This window comes from Argentina anserina, chromosome 5 (assembly GCF_933775445.1).
Source record: "Argentina anserina chromosome 5, drPotAnse1.1, whole genome shotgun sequence".
NCBI lineage: Eukaryota > Viridiplantae > Streptophyta > Magnoliopsida > Rosales > Rosaceae > Argentina > Argentina anserina.
The window spans coordinates 26,497,835-26,518,622 of record NC_065876.1 but is presented as its reverse complement, the minus strand read 5'-3'; the positions used below and the strand labels follow the sequence as shown (position 1 = coordinate 26,518,622).

Genomic DNA, 20,788 nt, shown 5'->3' with positions numbered 1-20,788 from the left:
CCTATTACCAACCAAACCCACACAGCCGCACCTCTCACATCTCTCGTTATCGAAAAATATACCCAGACGGCCAGGCCTCTCTCTCTCTCTCTCTCTCTCTCTCTCTCTCTCTCTCTCTCTCTCTCTCAAATCCAGACCTCAATGGCCGCACCTTTTACCAAATCTTTACAAATTGGAAGTTCATCCCTCTATTCCATGCTGGTAAGGTTCTTTATCAAACCCGTGGTTTCGAATTTTGTTCATTTTGGGTTGTAGTATTCGCGTTTTGGGGTTATTGGGTTATTGCGATTTTGTAGTATTTTGTAAATCGATGCTAGCTTCTAAGGTTATCTGCCATTTGGGATTTAGGTTTACGATTTGGGACTCGATGCTAGCTGCTTTTCGACCTTTGTTTATTTTGGGATTTAGTTTTAGAATTTGGGGTTTCAGCTAATTGGGTTATAGATTTGGTGGTTGAAAGCTGGATTTTGAAAACTAAATCCTCAATTTCGTAAGAAATCGATGCCGGGTACGACTCTTACTCCAAACCTATGTTATGATTGTCTTTGTTACATCCGATGGACTCTTAATTTGGGTATGTCTAGCTTCAAAAGTTGTACAGTTTGTGATCTCAACTCATTTCCATTATTGGAAGAGGAGGGACATGTCATATATGTGACGCCACAAATCAAATAGAATGGGAATTTGTTTCCATTGACATTCTCACCATGAACCTCTTCTTTTGCTAGTCTAACATATAGCTTTCTTATATATGTATTTGATAGGTGACCCAGCTATGGTTGCCTCAGAATCCCTGAAAGCAGTTTCTGTGAATTGTGGGAACCATCCCTTCGACCTGGTGAGTGAATCTACTTCGGTTAGCTCCTTGAGAGAAATTACAAATTAAAGTCAGTTTACTACAATAGTAGGGCTCCAGCATCAATATCAATATGGCATTGCCGTTCTAGTAAATACTGAAGCTTATACTAGAATTCTATTATAAAAATCAATCAGCACACTGAAGTCACACTTGCTGCTTGAGTTCACAGTTTAGCTTTCGCTAAATTATGAATGTATGCAAACATAAATTATTCTCTTTATTTCTAATCATTCATATATAGGACTTTGACTAAGCATCATGGAAGCTTTGGTCTTAAAATCATATGTTGTCTCTACAAATGATCAATATTTTCTTGATATGATGTTGTGTCCTATGTTCAGCTTGGGCAATGTATTATTGGGGGCGTCCAACGTGAACATCCAGTTGCCTTGATTTCCAGCCTCAACTTCCTCAGTGTACCCCCTTTTTCTCTTCAACCACTAGTAACACATGTTCAGAGTAGTGAATTTGAATCTGAATAGGATGTTTAATTTGTTTCTCAGCTATATGATCAGTCTCATTGTTGATAAGTTGATCAGTCACATCTATAACACTTAATAGTAAAGCTTGTATCTGGTTCATAAATTAATTCCTTCTTTGTTTATGTATTTATAAATCGATCTACTGTACTTATTATATATCACTACTTATTAGTATGTCTTGAATCACTTTCCCCAAATGTATGTTCTGATGCTCCTATCAAAGCCTAGGTATGGACTTTAATTTTCTAATACAAGCGTGTTGTTTTTGTACAGGTTTTTGTAGATTGATGAGATGAAAGTTTGAACTAGTGAAGTCATTTTCTCCATTCCATTATAGATCTAGATAATGACCCCTTTTAGTCTCTCAGTGCTTATGTTAATTTGAAATTTCTGTTTCTATAATGAAATATTGTATATTGGGTATCTACAATTTTTGTAATTCAAATGTACATATCAGTAGAGATTTGTCCTTGTGATGTGTAATATTTTTTTTTCTCAATAAGATAATTGATTTTCTGGAATTTATCAGAAAATCATTATTTTTTTTATAACATGAAAAAAAATCCATGGCGTTTTCCAAACACCATTAAATTCCTTTATATTCCTTTATACGGCGTTTTACAAACGCCATTGAATTCCTTTATACGGCGTTTTACAAACGCCATGGATATTCTCCAAAAGCACGGCGCCGGTTTCTACGGCGTTCGGGGATGGCGTTGAAAAACGCCGTCAAAAGGTTTCCATGGCATTTTTTAAACGTCGTTGATGTTGTTATGTGTAGTAGTGTAGGATACATGGAATCGGGTGCGGGTACGTAGAAGCGAAGCGTTTGGAAACGCGGAAGCGATTTTTTTCAAAAATTAAGGAAGCATGTGCGTTTTGGAAGTGTGAGAATAATAAATATATATTATATACTATTTTAATATTTTATTATTTTATCCAGTTTTAAAATAACTTGATAACTATTAATAACTTCTTTTCTAAACCATGATTATCCTTGGTTATAGCAATATTAAAGCTTCCTTTCAAAATTCAAACAAAAGAATATCCAATATAGTGTGAAGATATTGACCACGTGCAAGTCAAAGAGACATCACTAGATGAAATTGAATTTAAAAAAAATGTTCGTCTTCTCTCTGTCTCATCAAGATTTTCTTCATATCTCTCCCCAATTCTTTCTCTTTTCTCTGACACATTAGATCAATTGATGTTATTCATCTTTAACCGCTTGAAGAAATTGAAAGAAGATGAGACGACAAGAAGAGACTCAAGACATTGATTGATGAAATAGAGGAAGGAAAGGAATCGCGCTTCCAATTAGGAAGCCAACGCTTCCACCGCGCTCCCAAACCCTTTTTTTCTGGAATCGCGCTTCCGTCGCGCTTCCGTTCCCGCTTCCGCTTCCGAAGTGGGAATTGATCGTCAAGGCAAGGTTCTGTGCTATGTAGGGAAGGAAGACTCGCTGTCGCCGACGCAGTCGATTTCGTCGGAGCTGCTGCTGGGTTCCCTCGGTGGCGATGCGTCACGGCGCGGTGTGGTTCGCCGGTGCCACAGATTGACGTGGCTCGGCCGTGTGGTCCTAACGACACCGGCGGTGTCGTGCACGGTGGCCAGAGAAGGAACATCGTCGGAGAGGAGAGCAGCGATGGGAGAAAGAGTCGGGGGAGATGAGAGAGAAACCGGGGAAAAAATGCTGATTTTTTTTGGAAAGTTTCCAAAAAATGTCTTTTTATAGCATTCCAAAATCGGAAACCAACTTTCGTCGATAATAACTTTCACATACGACGTCCGATTAAGGTGCGCCATGCGTCCACAAACTCGTATCGACCAGTTCTACAACTCCCGTGAAAAACGTTTTTAGAGACGAGCGGCAAAATGAAAGTCGACTCTCGAGTCACAGAAAACGTAATGTTTTTCAATTTAAATTTCCGAAATCGTTTTCGTTTCGTTTTACAACGACGAGAAAACGAAAAATGCGATGTTTACTCAAATTTCAAATTTAATAATCTATAAGAATTTATACGAATCAAACCCGAAAAATCGAGATATTACAGTTAAATAGTGTTTTTAGAGGTACGAAAAGAAGCTCAATTTTCTTATAAAAAGAGACGATGTGCTGGAAGGCTTGGTCAGAGCACTCGTGTTCTTGCTTGGTTTTCGGCTTCTAGCTGGGCTTGGTCACACGTTTTTTAGGGCGTGTTGTTTGGTCTTTTATGGTGAATGAATTGTCATTCTCTTGTTTTTTAAAAGGTTTATCTACTATTCAGCTATGCTAGTGCAAGCTACCAACATTTGTAGAAGTGTACGTTTAGTTTTCTTGTACAGTAATCAATCGGTGTTTTGTAAAGAAGAGTTATATTTATACGAAAGATAGTAGTGACCGTTTGATATTTGTCCGCTCGTCGAGATCTACAGTTTAGCTTTCCACTTCAACTATATGTAGCAACATCTTTGTAACTTATAGTTGGCTAGCTAGCCACTTTATAGTTATAACCATTGTCTTTGTACTGTTCTTCATGTTCGATAGAGTTTTAGCTTGTTGAAGTAGTTGAAATTGGTGTAACAGGTCATACAAGTCCGGTGCAAAATCATATGAGGCTTGTAGCCTCATTATGGCTTTTTGTGATAATTATTTCCCTTGTTTTCCAAATATGAAATTATTTTTGTACATGATGATCAAGAATTTTTTTCTAATCTTTAGTTCCTAACAATCTTTTTCTTCAAAAAATTTCTGTCTCCAGATCTACGTATGATCTTCACCTATTCATCAGCTTCGCAATGTACTGATTGTGCTGTGCACTCTATCAGATGCTTTCTTGACCTGCAAAAGGAAGCAAAATGCAAAATGAAATCTAGTTTATCAATCAAACAGAGATCGTTCTCTATATGAAACACTAATACGTGCCTAACAAGCTAGCTAGCTACTTACTTCTGTATCCCAATCAGTCCGTATGACTATGATTGCAAGAAAAAGTGACTACGCATAGCGCCACGATGATTCCTAGCCAAAGACCCTGTTAAGAACACCCTGTTAAGAACATGTAAGCTCAGATTTCCATGAAAGATTAAGAAACTACAAGGAGTCAAGAATATCATGTCACCTTCCCTCCAACGTGGAGGTCAAATTCAAATAATACTCCAGTGGGAATGCCGATAAGATAATATGCTCCGAGATTAACCTATGCACCAATCTTCTGCTGCCCACTTCCTCTAATGATACCTGAAATCAGGAAGTGAACTAACGCATTTCCAATGAATCTAATAAAATCTATTCTTTAGAAAGAAGTTTGTTAAACTCGTCTTTTGTCTTTGTGTTTGTTTTTCTTTTCTTCTGAATTAGATTAAATGCAGTTATGGAGAAGAATATGTGGGAGAAACCTGAAAGAACAGACTGAGGTCCATCAAAAAAGTGGGAAGTAGCATCTAAAATCAATAATTTTGCAACATAGTCCAGAACTTCTTTTTCAGCGCTGTAACAGTAGCCCCAAACTTTTCGTCCTAATATCATGGCAGAACCAACACCAATGCCTTCTACCACAACAAGGCAAAGTGCAACACATCCTGCTAGACGCGCTAATTGCGGTTGCCCAGCGCCCAATTGATTTGAAACTCTTGTGCTATAAGACAATGTATGGATGATCAAAAGTATAAAAGATAACCCTTAACGTACATTTAGACTCACCTTGCTGCCGCACTAAATGCAAGGGGAATCATGTATGCAATTGCGCATGTGTTGGGGCTGAGATATATAAGTGGTAATCGGTTAGTATCATAGATTTCTAGTTGCATTATCAAGTTCAATCAGCTATACCGATAAGGACCTGTGTAGTGTTCCCAATTCATGATCACTATCTCACTATTTAGTATCAAATGCAAACCTGACAAGACTGATGTTTCAAGCTTTGGATTCGGAAGCAAACCAGATACGAGGACCAACATTTCAAAGCACCACATTTCTAAGCTGTTCAAGCACATGAAAGCAACAAACCTTACTAAGCATTTTCTATATTTTAACTGCAAGGTAACACGCCAATACAGTAAAGTAATTAAGTAAGAATTACCTGGTCATTAAAGCCGAAGGGATAGATAGTTTTAGGAAAGTGGGAATTCCATGGAAGGCCTCATTTGAGAATCCAGTCCATGTGTTCTTGGAAGTAGGAGAAACTCTGACATAAATAAGTAATAACAATGCATTGGTCCAATAGGTGATGGCATTTGCCACAGCAGCACCTCTATATCCAAGGCTGGTCTTGTATACCATAACCCAACATGTAAACAAGTGCAGTAGTGTTGCAGTTCCTGTGCTAGCAATCATCGGAATCACATTGTTTTGAGTTTGCAAGAATCTAGCATGAGATTGTCTGATTGCATAAGCAAAAATGCAGGGTATCCTTAAACGCGCATAGTCTCCTACAGTAGAGGATATTTCTGGATCTTGACCTAAGAACTGAAGAATTTTGCCTGCATTTGCCCATTTAATTGCAAGAGGAATGCAGACGAGAAAAAGAACAAGCATTGCCCTCTACAAATGTATACCAAGCATCTGATACTGTTTCGCTCCAAAGGACCGGCCACAGAATGTGTCCAAGGCGCTACACATTCCCAGCTATGTAACAAGTTCAAAGAAACAAAATGTTAGTATATGCAACAACGTACACAATAAGCTGCATATTATATTAAAGAGTAGAAGCAAACTTACTATCAAGCTCATGCCAGTGACCGAAGCGAATGAAGTAGCCATTGAAGCACCGGCGAGCGGCAGCTCTCCAAGATGACCAACATACTTAACTGAAATAACTTGCTCACCAAATAGCAAGAAATTTGATGACACAAGAGGCCATATTAACCACAGCTGCTTCTTCACTTCCTCAAAAATCACATGCTTGTTCAGGAATACCTTTCTCAATTCAATAGCATGTTCTTGAGAATTAGGAATCAAGGGTGATTCAAGATCACATCTTTCTTCTTGTACATCCATTGTATATATATATATATATATATATATATATATATATGAATATTTTGCCCAAGTTTTTCACCATTCAAATATCCTTTATCCTCTGCTTTTAACCTTTCAATTACATAAACAATGATGAGCAAAATTATTTGACCTGTTTTGGTAAGAAGAGCGAAAATTGGGTCAGATCACTCTGATGCATGCTGTTCAGGATTTATGATCTTTTTCTTCACGAAGGTGACAAAACCCATGTTGCTAGCTAAAGATGATTGAGAATCAGTGATTTCAGTCCATATGCATACCTACGATTACTAAATGCAGATTTACATATGCAGCATATTTCCGACACTCAAATCATATATCCGACAAAATGAGAAAATAATAGAAATACAAAGAAACATAATACTGAACTTGCCTGCCTGATGGAGATGCGAAGAGCAAATCCAAAGGATTGGTACATATAGAGTTTTCAACCGTTGACGTACAAGGATGGTAATTTATCGAAATGATTACAGCATTGGTTTTCTATTGAAAGAGTTTCGATCGTCCTTGGCGCAAATGGGCAAATCAGGAGTAACGTAAAACTACATGTACATGTCTCCATCAAACTGTGTTGCTACACGTTCTAAATAAAGGTATAAGGGCACGTTTGTTAGCCTGGATTAGCTGGGATTGGACTATATAGTCTAAGAAGTTAGTCCGAAACCTTTGTTTGGGAAAACACGGGATTAGCTTTGATGAAATTAGCTAATCCGCGCGTTGAAGATTTTCAGGACTGTGGAGAGGTGCTGAATTCGGGCAGACTGCGCAATCCCTCGCCTCCTCTCGCTCCCTCACTCACTCTTGCCTCCTCTCATCAACGCCTCTACACCAGGTTCTCTCTCTCTCTATTAATCTGAAGTTGACTCTTCCGATTAGACGCCGATGCAGCGATGCCACAAAGAAGAAGACGCCTCCATTTCTTGGATGAAGGAGATTGGAGTTGTGCGGCGGTAGAACAGCAAGGTAAACCACATGCTGGAATCGGTGTTTGATTCTTATAAGAAGGCGCTGGATGTCGGCACGGTGAAGTTGATAACTGCGGCGGAGGCGGAGGAGGTGGAGGAGGAGAGGATGGAGTCATAAACTCATCAGTTGTTACTCCAAAGACGCACGGTGTTTCTCCCGAGAAGAAAGTACCCAATTCAACCATGTCCTTGGGTTATGCAGAGAAGCTTCATACATTAAAGATGTCGGCAGCGTCGGAATGTCTGAACATTTCGACACACCTGACGTTTTGCAACAAAAGGTTTTCGTGTTTCATCTCTCTCTGTCTCCCTCAGCAATGTTTTCTTTTCTCAATGTTTATGAACTTTGTTGATCTTCTGGAATCTTGATACCTATTGATGGTTCTTAGGTTTTCTGCATAAATTGGGCCAATTCTAGCTTTAGTTGAATGTTGAACGTACTTGTTTTTGATATATTCCTATGCTTATTAGGATCTGCTTCCACTTCTGCGCTTCTGGGTTTTAGCTCCAATCCTCGGAGGTATGTTCAAACGTAAAATCATAGTCCTCATTTTCTTCGTTGTTCTAATATTGCATCATTTGGGTTTGTGAATTTTGTCCTCTGTAGAGTTCCCTTGGTTAAATTTTGGTGCAAGTTGGATGCTTTAGAACTGAGTTTTATGAGGGTTTTGAAGAACAACTTTAAGAAATTGAGCTGCCAATAATCTTGGGTTCTCTTTTCTCTTAGACCATAAAGCTCACCCATTTCATTGATGACGGTAAGCAGACCAAGAATATTTGATTCTTAGCTCATTTGTCATGGTTTGGTTCTGATAAAGGTTCTGACTTGTAAGGCTAAAGCCTATCATGTAGTATCCTGGTTAGATTTTGATTACTTGTGACCTGTGTTAGGTGAATACATATTTAATTGTATGTTACTATATTATTGATGCTTTAATAAGAGTTCTTATTTTGATGATCATTCTGGAGTTAAGTAGAGTAGTAAAGCCACAATGTGTTGATGTAATTTAAGGTTGCCAGAATCACATTTGTCATTTTGAGGGGTAACCCTGGCTGAGCATTTTTTTTTGTTTCACAATACTGAGCGTGCTGTTACAATTCTCGGTACTAGTTAAGGTTTCTCTAGTATAGAACTAGATCAAAGAGGATGATAGTCCGCGGCTATCATAGTTTTGGTTGAGGTGCCTTTGTCTTGTCTTTGACAGTTTGTTTTGAGCCCTGACAAAAGGGAGAAGGAGGTTTGTGTGAGGATGATGGCCATTTGCACTTCTTTAACACCAAATGATGCAGGCAGAACATGGTTCTGTTGTATGGGAACATGTAGTCATGTCTTCGTTGTAGGATGAAAGTTTAATAGGTTCAAAGACTTAAGGATACTTAAATGGTTTGTCTTGTCTAGGCAGTCTGTTTTTATTGAACGGATATGTGGGAGGCAAATTCCATGATTATGGTATTAGAAACTAACATCTTTGATGATTGATGTGAGACATGTTTGCAATTGCATAAGATATATAAGATATTTTACAAAACATTAGTTAAATCTTAACCTGTATATTGAAATCCATGATATTAGTTAAGGAAAACTTGCGATTTGAATGCATAGCGCTGAGAGTATTACCTGATTCTCACAGTACCATTGGATTGTAAAAAGTCCCTCCAATTCGTTATCTATCAATTCTGTTTTTGTCATTCACATTGATAGACAGGGGAGGCAAGGGAAAAGCTTGAACATCTAAAATTCAGAAACAATGATAAAAATTCTTGCTTCTAGATCACACTGGTGGGGTGTTCTTGGTTTCGTAGTAAGATGTAGGATAAGAGATGAGAATCCCTAGAACAACTACCCTTTTGAGCCTAAGAATGTGAGAAGGTTGTTCCATTATAAGCCAATTGTTACAGGAAATATACAAATCAAGAAGTAAGATTGCTTATATGAATATGTGTTATTAATGACATATTATGTTATTATTGAATAAGACTTGTTATAATTTGAAAAATAATTAAGTAACAAAATTTATTTAGCCTGGTGGTTCGTCAAACGTGAGACTGGACTATTATCTTAATTTTGTTCGTTAGTCCGAGACTCCACCAAACATGGGTTAGGAATTACTATACCATAATCCGAGCCAGCACAGTCTGAGACTAAGCAAAGACTTAGTCCAGAATTAGACAGTCCGAAGAAACAAACATGCCCTAAATATGGTACGTAGGGCTGTCGATGGATCGGGTGGACCGGGGGTGGTGTCTTGCTCATGTGTATCAAGTTATTGAATGTGTCAAAATTTAATTAGGGTGCTGATCGGCTGTCAAATTTACAAACTGGCTTAATTTTAAGAACATGACATGAATTTTAGCCCACTAATAATTATAGTTACTTAATTTTCAGAAATAACACATTAGTACATGGAGTGTCAAAGTCAATATCATTTTCGTACATGATGTTAATTTCATCATCGTCAAAAAATGAGGTTAATAGTATTTTGACTATCATATCCCTACGTCCCTAACCTTATCTCTATTTTGTAAAATATTTAACTAGAAAAAGAAATGCCATCGGGTTTCAAGCAATAGATGAACAAGGCCTCTTCACATATTCTGCAAATCAAGGCTTGTGTCCTCTTTCCCTAATCAAAGAAACATAGGTCAAACTATGCCAATTTTGTCCTCCTATGATTTATAAAGTCTATTAACACGGTGGAATGAACAAGAGACATCAAAGAGCGTGGCTTTTGGATACAACTAATCAAGCAGATTGGCTGGATTATTAAGTTAGATGTGAGTTACAGCCTATGTTGCACGGACACGGCAAAGAGTGGAGTGTCGGCGTGTCCGACACGTTCCGACACGCCGATACGATACGATACGCCTTTTTCTCGTATCGGACACGCCATGTGGCGTATCAGAAAATTTGACTTTTCGACACGTTGACTACAAGCCACAACAGGTCCTCTGATCTCCGATCTCATGCGTCAGCGGTTATGCTGCCACGCCGAGGCTCCTGGTTCTTCTTCTACCCGGCCACAACACAAAGTTGCCGGAGCTCGGGAAATCGGTGATGGGTCCCCACTGCCTCAAACTTGGACTTTCCGGAATCGAGCTGAACGTCGCTTCTGCGAGTATGCTTAGAGAGAGGGGAGAGAGGCGGTCGTTGTGGTGGTGGTTTCGTGGCGAGGCGTCGCCGGACTGCGGCGGGGCGACCTAGAAAAGGTGGCACTGTGTTACTCTGTTTTGTAAGTTGTAACAGAAGAGAGAGAAAGAGAATGCCGAGGGAGAGAGAAGAGGAGAGGTGATGGTGTGTGGGCTAGGTGTAGGGTTTTTGGGTTTTTATAGGTTGATCTAATGGTTGAGATAAGATGAAGGAAATGAACGGATGAGATTTAAAAATGGAAATAAAAATTTCAAAAAAGTATTTTTAAAAATTTCCAAAATACAAAAACTTCTAAAGTTCGTAAAAAAATAAACTGAGCGTCAGAAAATTATTCCGCGAATACTCTCGCGCTCGTGGTGATATGTAGTTTATTACAAAAATATTAAACTATAAATTCGACATTTCGGAAAAATATTGTTTAACGGATTCTATTTGTTGGAAAATTAAAAAAATAGTCTAGGGGCTCACAACGACGCCTCTACCTATTAACAGCTCTATTTGGATTTTTATAATTGGTGAGAGGATTATGTATATATAGGGGTAAATGACTATCTCAAGTTGTTGGATATTAATAGGCTATATGTATTTTTGTGTTTTATTGGCTATATGCACTTTTCTATTTGAGGTCTTGAAACGAGAATATGTTTTATTGGCTAAATGCACATTTGTTACTTGATTATTTAATATTTTTTCTTAAAATTATTGTGTAATGGATGAATTTTATAACTTAAAATGATATTATTAATTTATTTTAAGTATTAAAAAAATATATATATATATATATTATTTTGCCGTATCGGAGCCGTGTCGGATGATAAGTTTTTGAGATTTGCCGTGTCGCCGTGTCGCACCGTGTCGTGTTGCCGTATCCGTGTCCGTGTCCATGCAACATAGGTTACAGCAGATCGATATTCTTTTGCATCCAAGATTTAAAGTAATGAATTTCAATTCACTCTTCTTTCGTACAATTGGGGTCAACATATGAGCAATACCAAATTTGCAGGATTTGTTCTGTTGGTATAATTAGATAGAAATCAAAGAATGAAATTGATGGTCCTTGTAGAAAACGAAAATTGAAAGCACCAATAATGTCATCTTTTCGTGGAAATTGCAATTGATATGCAATTCACAACATATGAGCTGATAAAATTAGTGTAAATTTCGAAAATCGGTGATGCTTTCTTTCATAGATGAGCAAACGCCTCTCTCTCTCTCTGCATAATTTTTTCTTTGCCTCCAAAGGACCCTCATGCCTCTACTGCAACTATTTGGTTCCAAGAGTGAAATTCAATAATTCGTATCTAACCAAGTCATAATCCAGACCCTTCCCTAGAGTACTGCCCTTCCCTATACTCTCTTACGTATCTAATCGAATTGATGTTTACTCAATATTCATATAACAAATTCTCTTTATGCCCAAAATTAGGTGTTAAGGAGGTTGGAGAATTGGGGGAAACCACCGTGAGGTGTTATGGGTGTCTGAGAGAGAGAGAGAGAGAGAGAGAGAGAGAGAGAGAGAGAGAGAGAGAGAGAGAGAGAGAGAGAGAGAGAGAGAGAGAGAGAGAGAGAGGAATTTTAAAAAAAAATCTGATTGAAAGGTAGTTTGGGAAGTGAAAGAGATAGTGGAAAAATAGTATTAAAAATAAAATGGGTGTGTAGTTTGTAATTTTTGGTGTGCCAAAATCAGTACTTTTTAATTATCACTATATTTTTTTTTTTTGCAATGGAGAAATTTATTAAATGAAAAGGAGAAAATCTAAAGGAGACATGAAGTAAAAATAAAACAAAAAGCTAACCAAACATGAGTAAGAAAAGTCGAATTGCAAAGACAACGATGGACAACATGATTTCGATTAGGGGCAGGGTAAAGGTCTCGTAAATCGTTTTTTGTCTTCAATTTTTTCTTTTGAGCCAGAGCATAAGTAGCATAGAGGTTTAAAAATCACTCCAACAAAACTTAGTTTGAGAAACACTGAATTCTACCAAAGCAGAATTTGTATTATGCGTATCAATTCTCTTTTTAAAGGTCTCTTGCTCTTTGTCAACAATGGTCTGATCGTAGTGTATTTGAGATTCTTATAAACTATCACCAGTAGAAACATTGACGTCAGTGTTACCTAGAGAGTTTCTTGGATTTGAACTTGTAGTTGGGCCGTTTTGTCCCAAGTTAATTTGTGTCAAAAAATTTAAACTCAAACTTAAGCTATTACTAAGCTACCATGAAACACATTACCCATTTCCAAATTTCAACCAGCTTAACCCATAAGTCCATAATTCCATCAGCCACCCTTCCCCATGGATCTCTCATCTTTTGGTTGATCCAACCATTCACTCAAAAACGTTTCCATTCAACTCTTGGGCACACCCATATACTGTAGGAAAATATGTGCAAGACACTAATAGAGTAATAACATCAGTCAACTATGCATGAGTTCGTGGGCAATAACTTTACTGACATAACACAAATACCAAACAACACCAACACATGGATACAACATTACCTCCCACTCAACCTTGAAGAGGATGTGTAATTTCTTAACCATGTTTATTGGTTGCTTCTCTTCTAATCCAAACAAAAAGAGACAGTTTACCTTACTCAACTCTCTTTCCCTAATTTCATCTTCTTTAACAAATTCTATCTGTAATTCATGAATTTTTGCACACACCCACTTTAATATGGCGGTGATCAAACACAGGAAACTCTTCCCAGCACCATTTTCTTCCAATCAAACTGACTGTCCAGACTGCCAAGATTGCACATATGATTGTTTCCCTTATACAGATTTCTATATTCCCCCACCACCACCACCATCATTTCCTGCCATTGATCAAAGTGGCCAAAACAACCATATTTCACCTTATGTGATTCTGTTCCTTTCTTTGCTAGCAGGTCTTTTTCTTCTCATTGCCTACTATGTCATTATAGTAAAGTCGTGTGCAGGTTTATGCAGTCCTAATAGAAACAATGGATCTCCACAGTCCGAATTATTGGAATTAACTAGCGGAGATGAGGAATTTCTTGCAGAGAATCAAGTTGATCATCCAATATGGTTGATTACCACCGTTTGCTTGCAGCAATCTATCATAAACTCAATCACCGTTTGTAAGTATAAAAAAGGTGATGGCTTGATTGAAGGTACAGAATGCTCTGTTTGTTTAAATGAGTTTCATGAAGATGAGATGCTTAGATTATTGCCTAAATGCAGTCATGCTTTTCATATAAATTGTATTGATACTTGGTTGAGATCTCACACCAATTGCCCCCTTGCCGTGCCTATATTACTTCCGAGACTCTAAGTAATTCAAACTTTGTGAGGCTTGATTTGGGTTCCAGGGATCAAAATGGAGATGGTGCAGACACAAATGGAGGTCCCTTAATGGATATTTCTGAGGTTGAAATTGAATTAAATGTGGATAATCAAGTGGGATATGAAAATCGGGTTTGTGAAAACAGAGCCGGAACAGAGGATGAAGGTGAAGAATACCAAGTTGGTAATGTAATTACAACAAAGGAGGGTGTAACTTTCTATGAAGTTCCATTAAGAAGGTCTATTTCGATGGATTCTTCATCGGCTGAAACCAAGTTATATCTAGATGTTGCTCGAAATCGTCAGTCTTCAATTGAGCAGTGTCTTCATATAAGTCCTGTTTTGATGAAAAGGTCTTTTTCTTGCTGTGGAAGGTCGAGATTGTTGTCTTTCAGGCACAAATGGGGGATAAATTCAGTTGCTCCCCTCTGAAGTTTATGGTCATATGCTCGTACTGTGGCATAGAGATATGACTCTCAACAAGCTGGGGGTCAAGATGGGCTTCAAGTTTGGCGGAATGCAAAAAATAATTTTGTCAGTCCAAATGTATAACCACGCAAATGTAGACGTCAATGCGTTTTCAAAATAAAAGTTGATGTTAATGAAAGTATAAGAATTTTTTGAAAATCAAAGACGAAATAAAATACTAATTTTTTTTTAAATTAATTAGATTGAAATTTTCAATAACTCGTACTTGTAATTTCATATTCAATATATAAGAAGGAAGAAGATTAGAAAATGAGTTTTGATAATATAAGAAAAAGACTATATTATAGTGGAAATCCATGCTAAAATCTCAATTTATATATATATATAGGTTAGCACTGCTATAGTAAAAAAAATTAGCACAAAAAACTTGCATAGGCTCGGCCACTCCTGGATCCGCCCGTGTTGAACCCACTTCTGCTACAGCTGGTTGTACATATCACCCTTCATGCTCTTGAGCTTTTGCAGCGTGATTATGATCATCCATTTTCTTAGTTTTTGATAGTGAACGACTGTAATATGATTATATGCCAAGCTGAGATTAGTTGTATGGTCAACTGTGTTATCTTTTATTAGGTCCCATACTCCCATTCGCTTCTCTTTTACACTTAAATTCCTGAAAACAGAATAACTTTAATTTGAATATTCCCATCATTCTTTTCTGGTACAAGGAATAGCCATCATTTCGATCTGTACGAAACTTCCTTCGTTCTTTATAATTTTCTGGTAACTGAAACTCCTTCGTTCTTGCTCAGAACTTTCAACCCACTACCCATGCACCATGCATGTTAGAGACCATGCATCATGCATGTTAGAGAATAAAAATAGCTTCTTCTTTTTTTGACAATTTTGTGTTTAAAAAATCTGCGTGTTCAATGCTTTTCTCTCTATTATTGTACCATTCTTGAAACTTCTTCTCCGAAATAGGTCTTTAGAGAATGTATATCATACGACCGTTTTTCTATTAGTAGTACAAATTACCACGATGATAACAATCCAATTGAACTAAAAATCATGACGTAGAACATATATATGGCAACAAGAGTTGAAGAGCAAATGAACCGTCGTAAGATATGGAACATGTCTTGGCCGGATGCGAGTTCAAAAATGTGGCGAATAATATATTTCTGGAATGAGAACATTGCCATAAATTAAACTCATTGCATTGCCATGATGTGTGAGCTTTTTTGGCTATTAGATGTCATTTAGGCCTCAAAAATAGTTTTTAGTGTTCTTGATTTGTTTGTTTTGAATTTTGATGTAGAGGCTTGATTATGCTTATTGTTGGCGCCTTATGGTTTTGTTTCAGTATTTAAGCCACCTTTTATGGCTGTTGGATTGTAATTTTTTTTTTTGAAGGAATCTTTCATATTAATAAGCTTTGATTTTTCTCAAATTTTCTAGTAGATTATAGAATTTCCCGTGGATTCAAGAAACTCTAATATTGTGAATTCAAGTGTGACGTTGATGGATTCCAACATGACAGTTTTGCTGGAAACATTGAATGTAAAATTAGCACATACATTAATGTACAAATTTGCATAAAAATTGAACAAAATTATCACATTAACAATAATTAATTTGTTCAGAAACTTAGAGAAAAATTGAAGTAATTACGTACCTATAAACTATAGATGAACTACCATGACCTAAAATATTTTTACCACAATGACAACAAATTTGTTGTCACAATCCATAGGTATCACAAACATGTGGATGCTTAAGAAAATTCCTTCTGAATTTGCTAATTAAAGCTTGTCAAATGCATCATGTTAACATGATCGCTTAGTAATCAAGAAATTTATGTTCAGCTACTTTTAGATGTAATTAAATTGATCCAATGGTGGAGAGACATACTTTTAAGCGGGGTTGTTTTATTTTCATTCTCTAGATATATAATGCCAAGAGTGATTGAGTTAGTGACCAGTGACCACGTACTACTGTATGTTTCATCTTTCTAGTGTTGGATATATAACAAATTGCTTGCTCTTTCATTGTTCGAGCATCAGTCTTTTTGAGCCATGTACTGTATAAATAAACTAGCTTGCACAGCCTCGCAATCAGACATAAAGGAACAATAGGTTGGTGAAACAATGTAATGATCATGAGTAGAATACTAGACTTGTCGTTAGATCTAAAAATAATATAAGTACTATTTGGGATGTTTTTTGTATGTGTATGTTCTTATTCCGTTATTAGGATGTTTTTATCCGCGTAAGTTCATAACACACTCCACATATTCGATCAGTTCTTAAGTAATTATAATAATACTCCGTGACTAATTTGTGTATAAACTAAAGAAATTGTAGAAGGCCACCATACTAAGAACAAACCGAGCTTCATTTATAAACGTTCTCGTACTTATAGTTTAACATGTTCCTTTTGTTTGGCAACGCGTCATTTCCAGTTACATGATGAATATATTAAACAAAGTAAGCCACTTCATATAATTTCCTGGTTGGGTTTGATTAAAAAAAGATGCTTCTGTTGTAGTGCATCATCAATCATGGTGGTTCCACAGTTGAGAAATCAGATTAGTCCTTCCCCAATGGGCAAACACACACCATACATACTGTACAATGTATGATCAGAAAAGGACCGTACAAAACAAGGTTAAAAGTGAAAGAAAAATCGAATCCACTCATGGGTAAAAAGAAGGAATTGAAAGGGAATTTTCAAGTTCAGAAAATAAGGAAGTTCATCAGCTAAAACTAGCTTCATTGATTCTCCGCAGCATTTCATTAACAGCAGCTGCGATTTCATCGACAGTGTTTAGCAGGCAACCTTCTTCAATCTGTTCCAAACCACAACCAAAGATGAAACTGATTAAGTTGGTTGACTCTTAAATAATTTTTCACCAAATTTAGCAAAAGAACAAATTGATGCTTACAACTATTTTTAAATTATACAGAATTTTTTAACATGCATACACGATTTGGATCATTCACCATATTCACTTTATACAGAAACAGTGCAAAAGCATATGACAAATAATGCATGTTGTGTCAAATCATAAAATAAGAGGTATAAACTGATTGGTTGATAAAGTCCAATATATGTCGGCCTAGAGTTATGAAAAGTATGAGATAAAAAATCTAATCTTTATTAAAGATAAGTGAAACTATTTCAACTAATTCTCCTTTTACTCTTTCACCTCTAATAATCCTTTCACTTAAATCGCCAAAAATTAAAGAGAGTTGTTATGACAGTGCCGGGAACCATGATCTTAGCACTCTCCGTATTAATCAGTGGAGAATAGCAGAGAGAATGTTTATAATGATTTAAAGGTTAAGCATATTTTTCTGGGTCAAGTGAAATGAGAAGATGCGAGTACTTTTGAGATTAATTACCTTAACACTAACAGAGTAGAGGACCATTTCATCAACAGTGGTGACGTTGAGGTGAAGGACAGTGAGCCTAAGACTCTGAAACCCGGCCACCATCTTCAACAACCGCCTCGGCCTCTTCTTGGATAATATCTTAAGATTTGCATGGCTGTCCACCATGGTCACTTCTATGTCTGCAGCTGGCAACTGGTTATTGTTATTGTTGCTCAGATAAGCCATGGACGGCTCGTCGTTTACTTGGATAACCCCAGATGATGACGATGTGGATGAAGAAGAGTTGCTGTTACACTGTGTCGTTGCAGGTGTGGAGAACTGGGGGTAGGTGAAGAAGTCAGCCAAAGGTACTTGTTCTGGTTTGGTACTCCTCTTATGGCTGCCGTCCATGGACTGCAACAGTTGCTCTAGCTCCTTCACAAAGTTAATGGCTCCCCCAATAATTGATGCTTGATCCCCCTATAACACACTAGTGTTAATCATCGTGTGCAGATCCCAAAATTAATTTGTGATGCAAGAAACGAGAATTATATATATATTGTGAGACCCCGAGTCTCACATCCACGACCATGGAAAGCAAGCTTACCCTTTGAACATAAGAAGTTGGCATCAAAGAGCGGAGGACGGCGAGGTACTCGTTCATTTGCTTGCGGCGGTTGCGCTCTACTACAATGTGCGTCATGCGTTGGTTCTCCATTTCTTCTTTGTTCTTGCTGCTTCTGGTACGACGGCGTTTGCGTCTACCTGTCGTTGCTGGTGGCGGTGGCGGTGATTTCAAGGCCTCCGGTGAAGAATGAGGATCCCATTCCTTCACGTTTTGCAGGAGAGAAGGAGCACATGATGAGCAGTTGTAGTCCCAATTTTCATTGAGACTGCCTTGTTGGTGGTGGTGGATGATGTTATTCTGATGATCAAGAAGTCCAACAAGGGCTTTGTCTTGAATATCCTCTTGTAAGCTAAAATCATAACCCCAGTTAGGAATGGAGTATAATTCTTTGGACACATAGCTAAGTGCGTTGTGATCTTTTGGATAAACAACAGCTTCTAATGCCATCACTTTACACTAGAATCACCTTTCTTACAGGCAATAAGTATAAAAGAAGATGATGTAAGTGTAGGAGAGGGCCTTTTTAGTGGTTCTGGTGAAGAGAATGAAGGTTGGAAGAGATTTTGTTTTTTGGTCAAAGGTTGGAAGAGATACTGAGAAGCTTTATGGGTCTAAAAGAAACTCCCAAGTTAATGATGAATAGGAAATTTGGGATTGAAGAAGGGAGGAGGCTTAAAGCACTAAGGAACCAAAAGAGCAAACAAACGCACCCTTTTATCATCTCCAAATGAGAAAGCCTGGATCCTTTTAAAGGAGCTTGAAGCCTAAACAAACAAAAAGCTACATTGTGTTGCACGTGAGACTTCATGTAGACCAGTCACTTGATCAAAAACTGGAGAGAAAGAGATTTTCTTGGTTCTCCTCAAGACATGGCTAACTACTATACTTATTGATGGATATCCCTTGACATCTCAATGAAACAAATACAATTGTGGCATAGTGCATATTAGATCTGTTCCCACGGAGGCTAATTAACATAAACTGATTCTCAAGATCACACTGGACATTCTTGGTCAATTAGAATATAAATCACAAGTGACATAGGATATGCTGATTTACCGATTTTCTTAATTTGATTCACTTGTAGATCATAATTTTCCATCATAACTACAAAATAGTTAAATACATACATATATATATATAGTGACCAACTGTGGATGTCTGCACGGTCTGTACCGTGCGGATTCGGGGATTTCGATGACCGGCGAAGTATAAAGACAGCGCGGAAGGTGCGGCTCTTACCGCTCATGTCTATGCCTGCAAGAGCTACAACGCCGGCCCACGGCAGACGGAATCTCGAAATTTCCACACGGTGTTTAGAAACTTGAAATTTAAAGATTTCGACCGCCGTGGGCCGGCGTTACAGCTCCGGACAGCACAGACAAAAGCGTTGGGAGGGGGAGCACGATTGGCACCATCTGCGTTGTCGTTACGCCTCACTGGTCGCTAGAATCGCTGAATCCGCATGGTGCATACCGTACGGACGTCCGTATTTAAGAAGAAAAAAAAAATTATATATATATATATAGTCTCTATCCATAGTGAAGCTTCACTCTGAAATTACAGAGTGAAGTTCCATTTTTGGCACACTTTTCGGTCAATTTTTTTCACCATAAGCGATTCAATATTGAGGTATGATATTCAAGATCATCTATACAAAATTTCATCTAATTCGGACATCGTTAAGGTATTGAAATTAGATTAAATTAATGAATGAATTAAAACTGTTCAACGTGAACCGTTCGTGTAAATCTCAATTTTGAAAGCTCAAACCATTGTCAAATTGGATGAAACTTTGTAGAGATGATCTTGAATATCATACCTAAATATTGAATGGTTTATGGTGAAAACATTTGACCGAAAAGTGTGCCAAAATTGAAACTTCACTCTGTAATTTCAGAGTGAAACTTCACTCTGTAATTTCAGAGTGAAGCTTCACTCTGTAATTTCAGAGTGAAGCTTCACTCTGGATAGAGACTATATATATATATATATATAACATAATCATGTACATCTATAAAGATTCAGCTCAATGATATGAAATTTATTAACAAATCAAAATTATCAATCATGAACAAAATTATAACCGTAAAATTGTAATTTTAATACCTTAATTATTATCAAATTATTTGAAATTTTACGGCACATATCACCACGTTGTGGGAGACCATCATGCATTCATGCATGTACATTTTAAGATTTACTAATTATTCGGTTATGATATTTCATCATTCCTTGCAATATCATTATATATGTTAATGATGTCTAACGACATAGCAAGTACGTACGCACCATCATTGGAACTAAAAACTCCCTGTGAATCATGAGATCACAATAATTGGTCGATCAACAAAACAAAGCTTAGGATATACTCACTACCATGATATAATCTCTTCAGAAGAGTAATATTCTTTGAACGAGGACCTCATATTTTGTATACAACCCTGAGTATTTGATAAACTATTAGGCTCTAGGTAAATAATACAAATCATGGGGACCCTAAATTAGACATTTTGTTGGGGGTGGACCAAAAGGCATATATCCTTGGGTCATGCACAGTACACCATTTTACCCGCGAGGACAGTCTTCTCCC

At 37.3% G+C, this 20,788-nt stretch overlaps 2 protein-coding genes and 1 pseudogene across 2 annotated transcripts; 1 reads left to right on the top strand and 2 right to left on the bottom strand.

The window, feature by feature from the left end:
* Positions 1–4,108: 4,108 nt before the first annotated feature.
* On the bottom strand, positions 4,109–6,319 carry LOC126795843 (protein DETOXIFICATION 16-like; annotated as a pseudogene).
* Positions 6,320–13,049: 6,730 nt separating this feature from the next.
* Positions 13,050–14,241, top strand: LOC126794911 (RING-H2 finger protein ATL54-like). Its single transcript, XM_050521708.1, is given in 2 exon segments — positions 13,050–13,715; positions 13,718–14,241. Coding segments are annotated over 2 exon segments (1,062 nt in total). The 5' UTR covers positions 13,050–13,129; the 3' UTR covers positions 14,194–14,241.
* A 2,527-nt stretch (positions 14,242–16,768) lies between these two features.
* Positions 16,769–18,910, bottom strand: LOC126794913 (transcription factor bHLH96-like). Its single transcript, XM_050521710.1, has 3 exons — positions 18,175–18,910; positions 17,598–18,047; positions 16,769–17,041 (listed from the first exon to the last, which is right to left on the bottom strand). The coding sequence occupies exons 1-3, from the start codon at positions 18,640–18,642 to the stop codon at positions 16,949–16,951; spliced, it is 1,011 nt and encodes a 336-aa protein (XP_050377667.1). The 5' UTR covers positions 18,643–18,910; the 3' UTR covers positions 16,769–16,948.
* Positions 18,911–20,788: the final 1,878 nt, after the last annotated feature.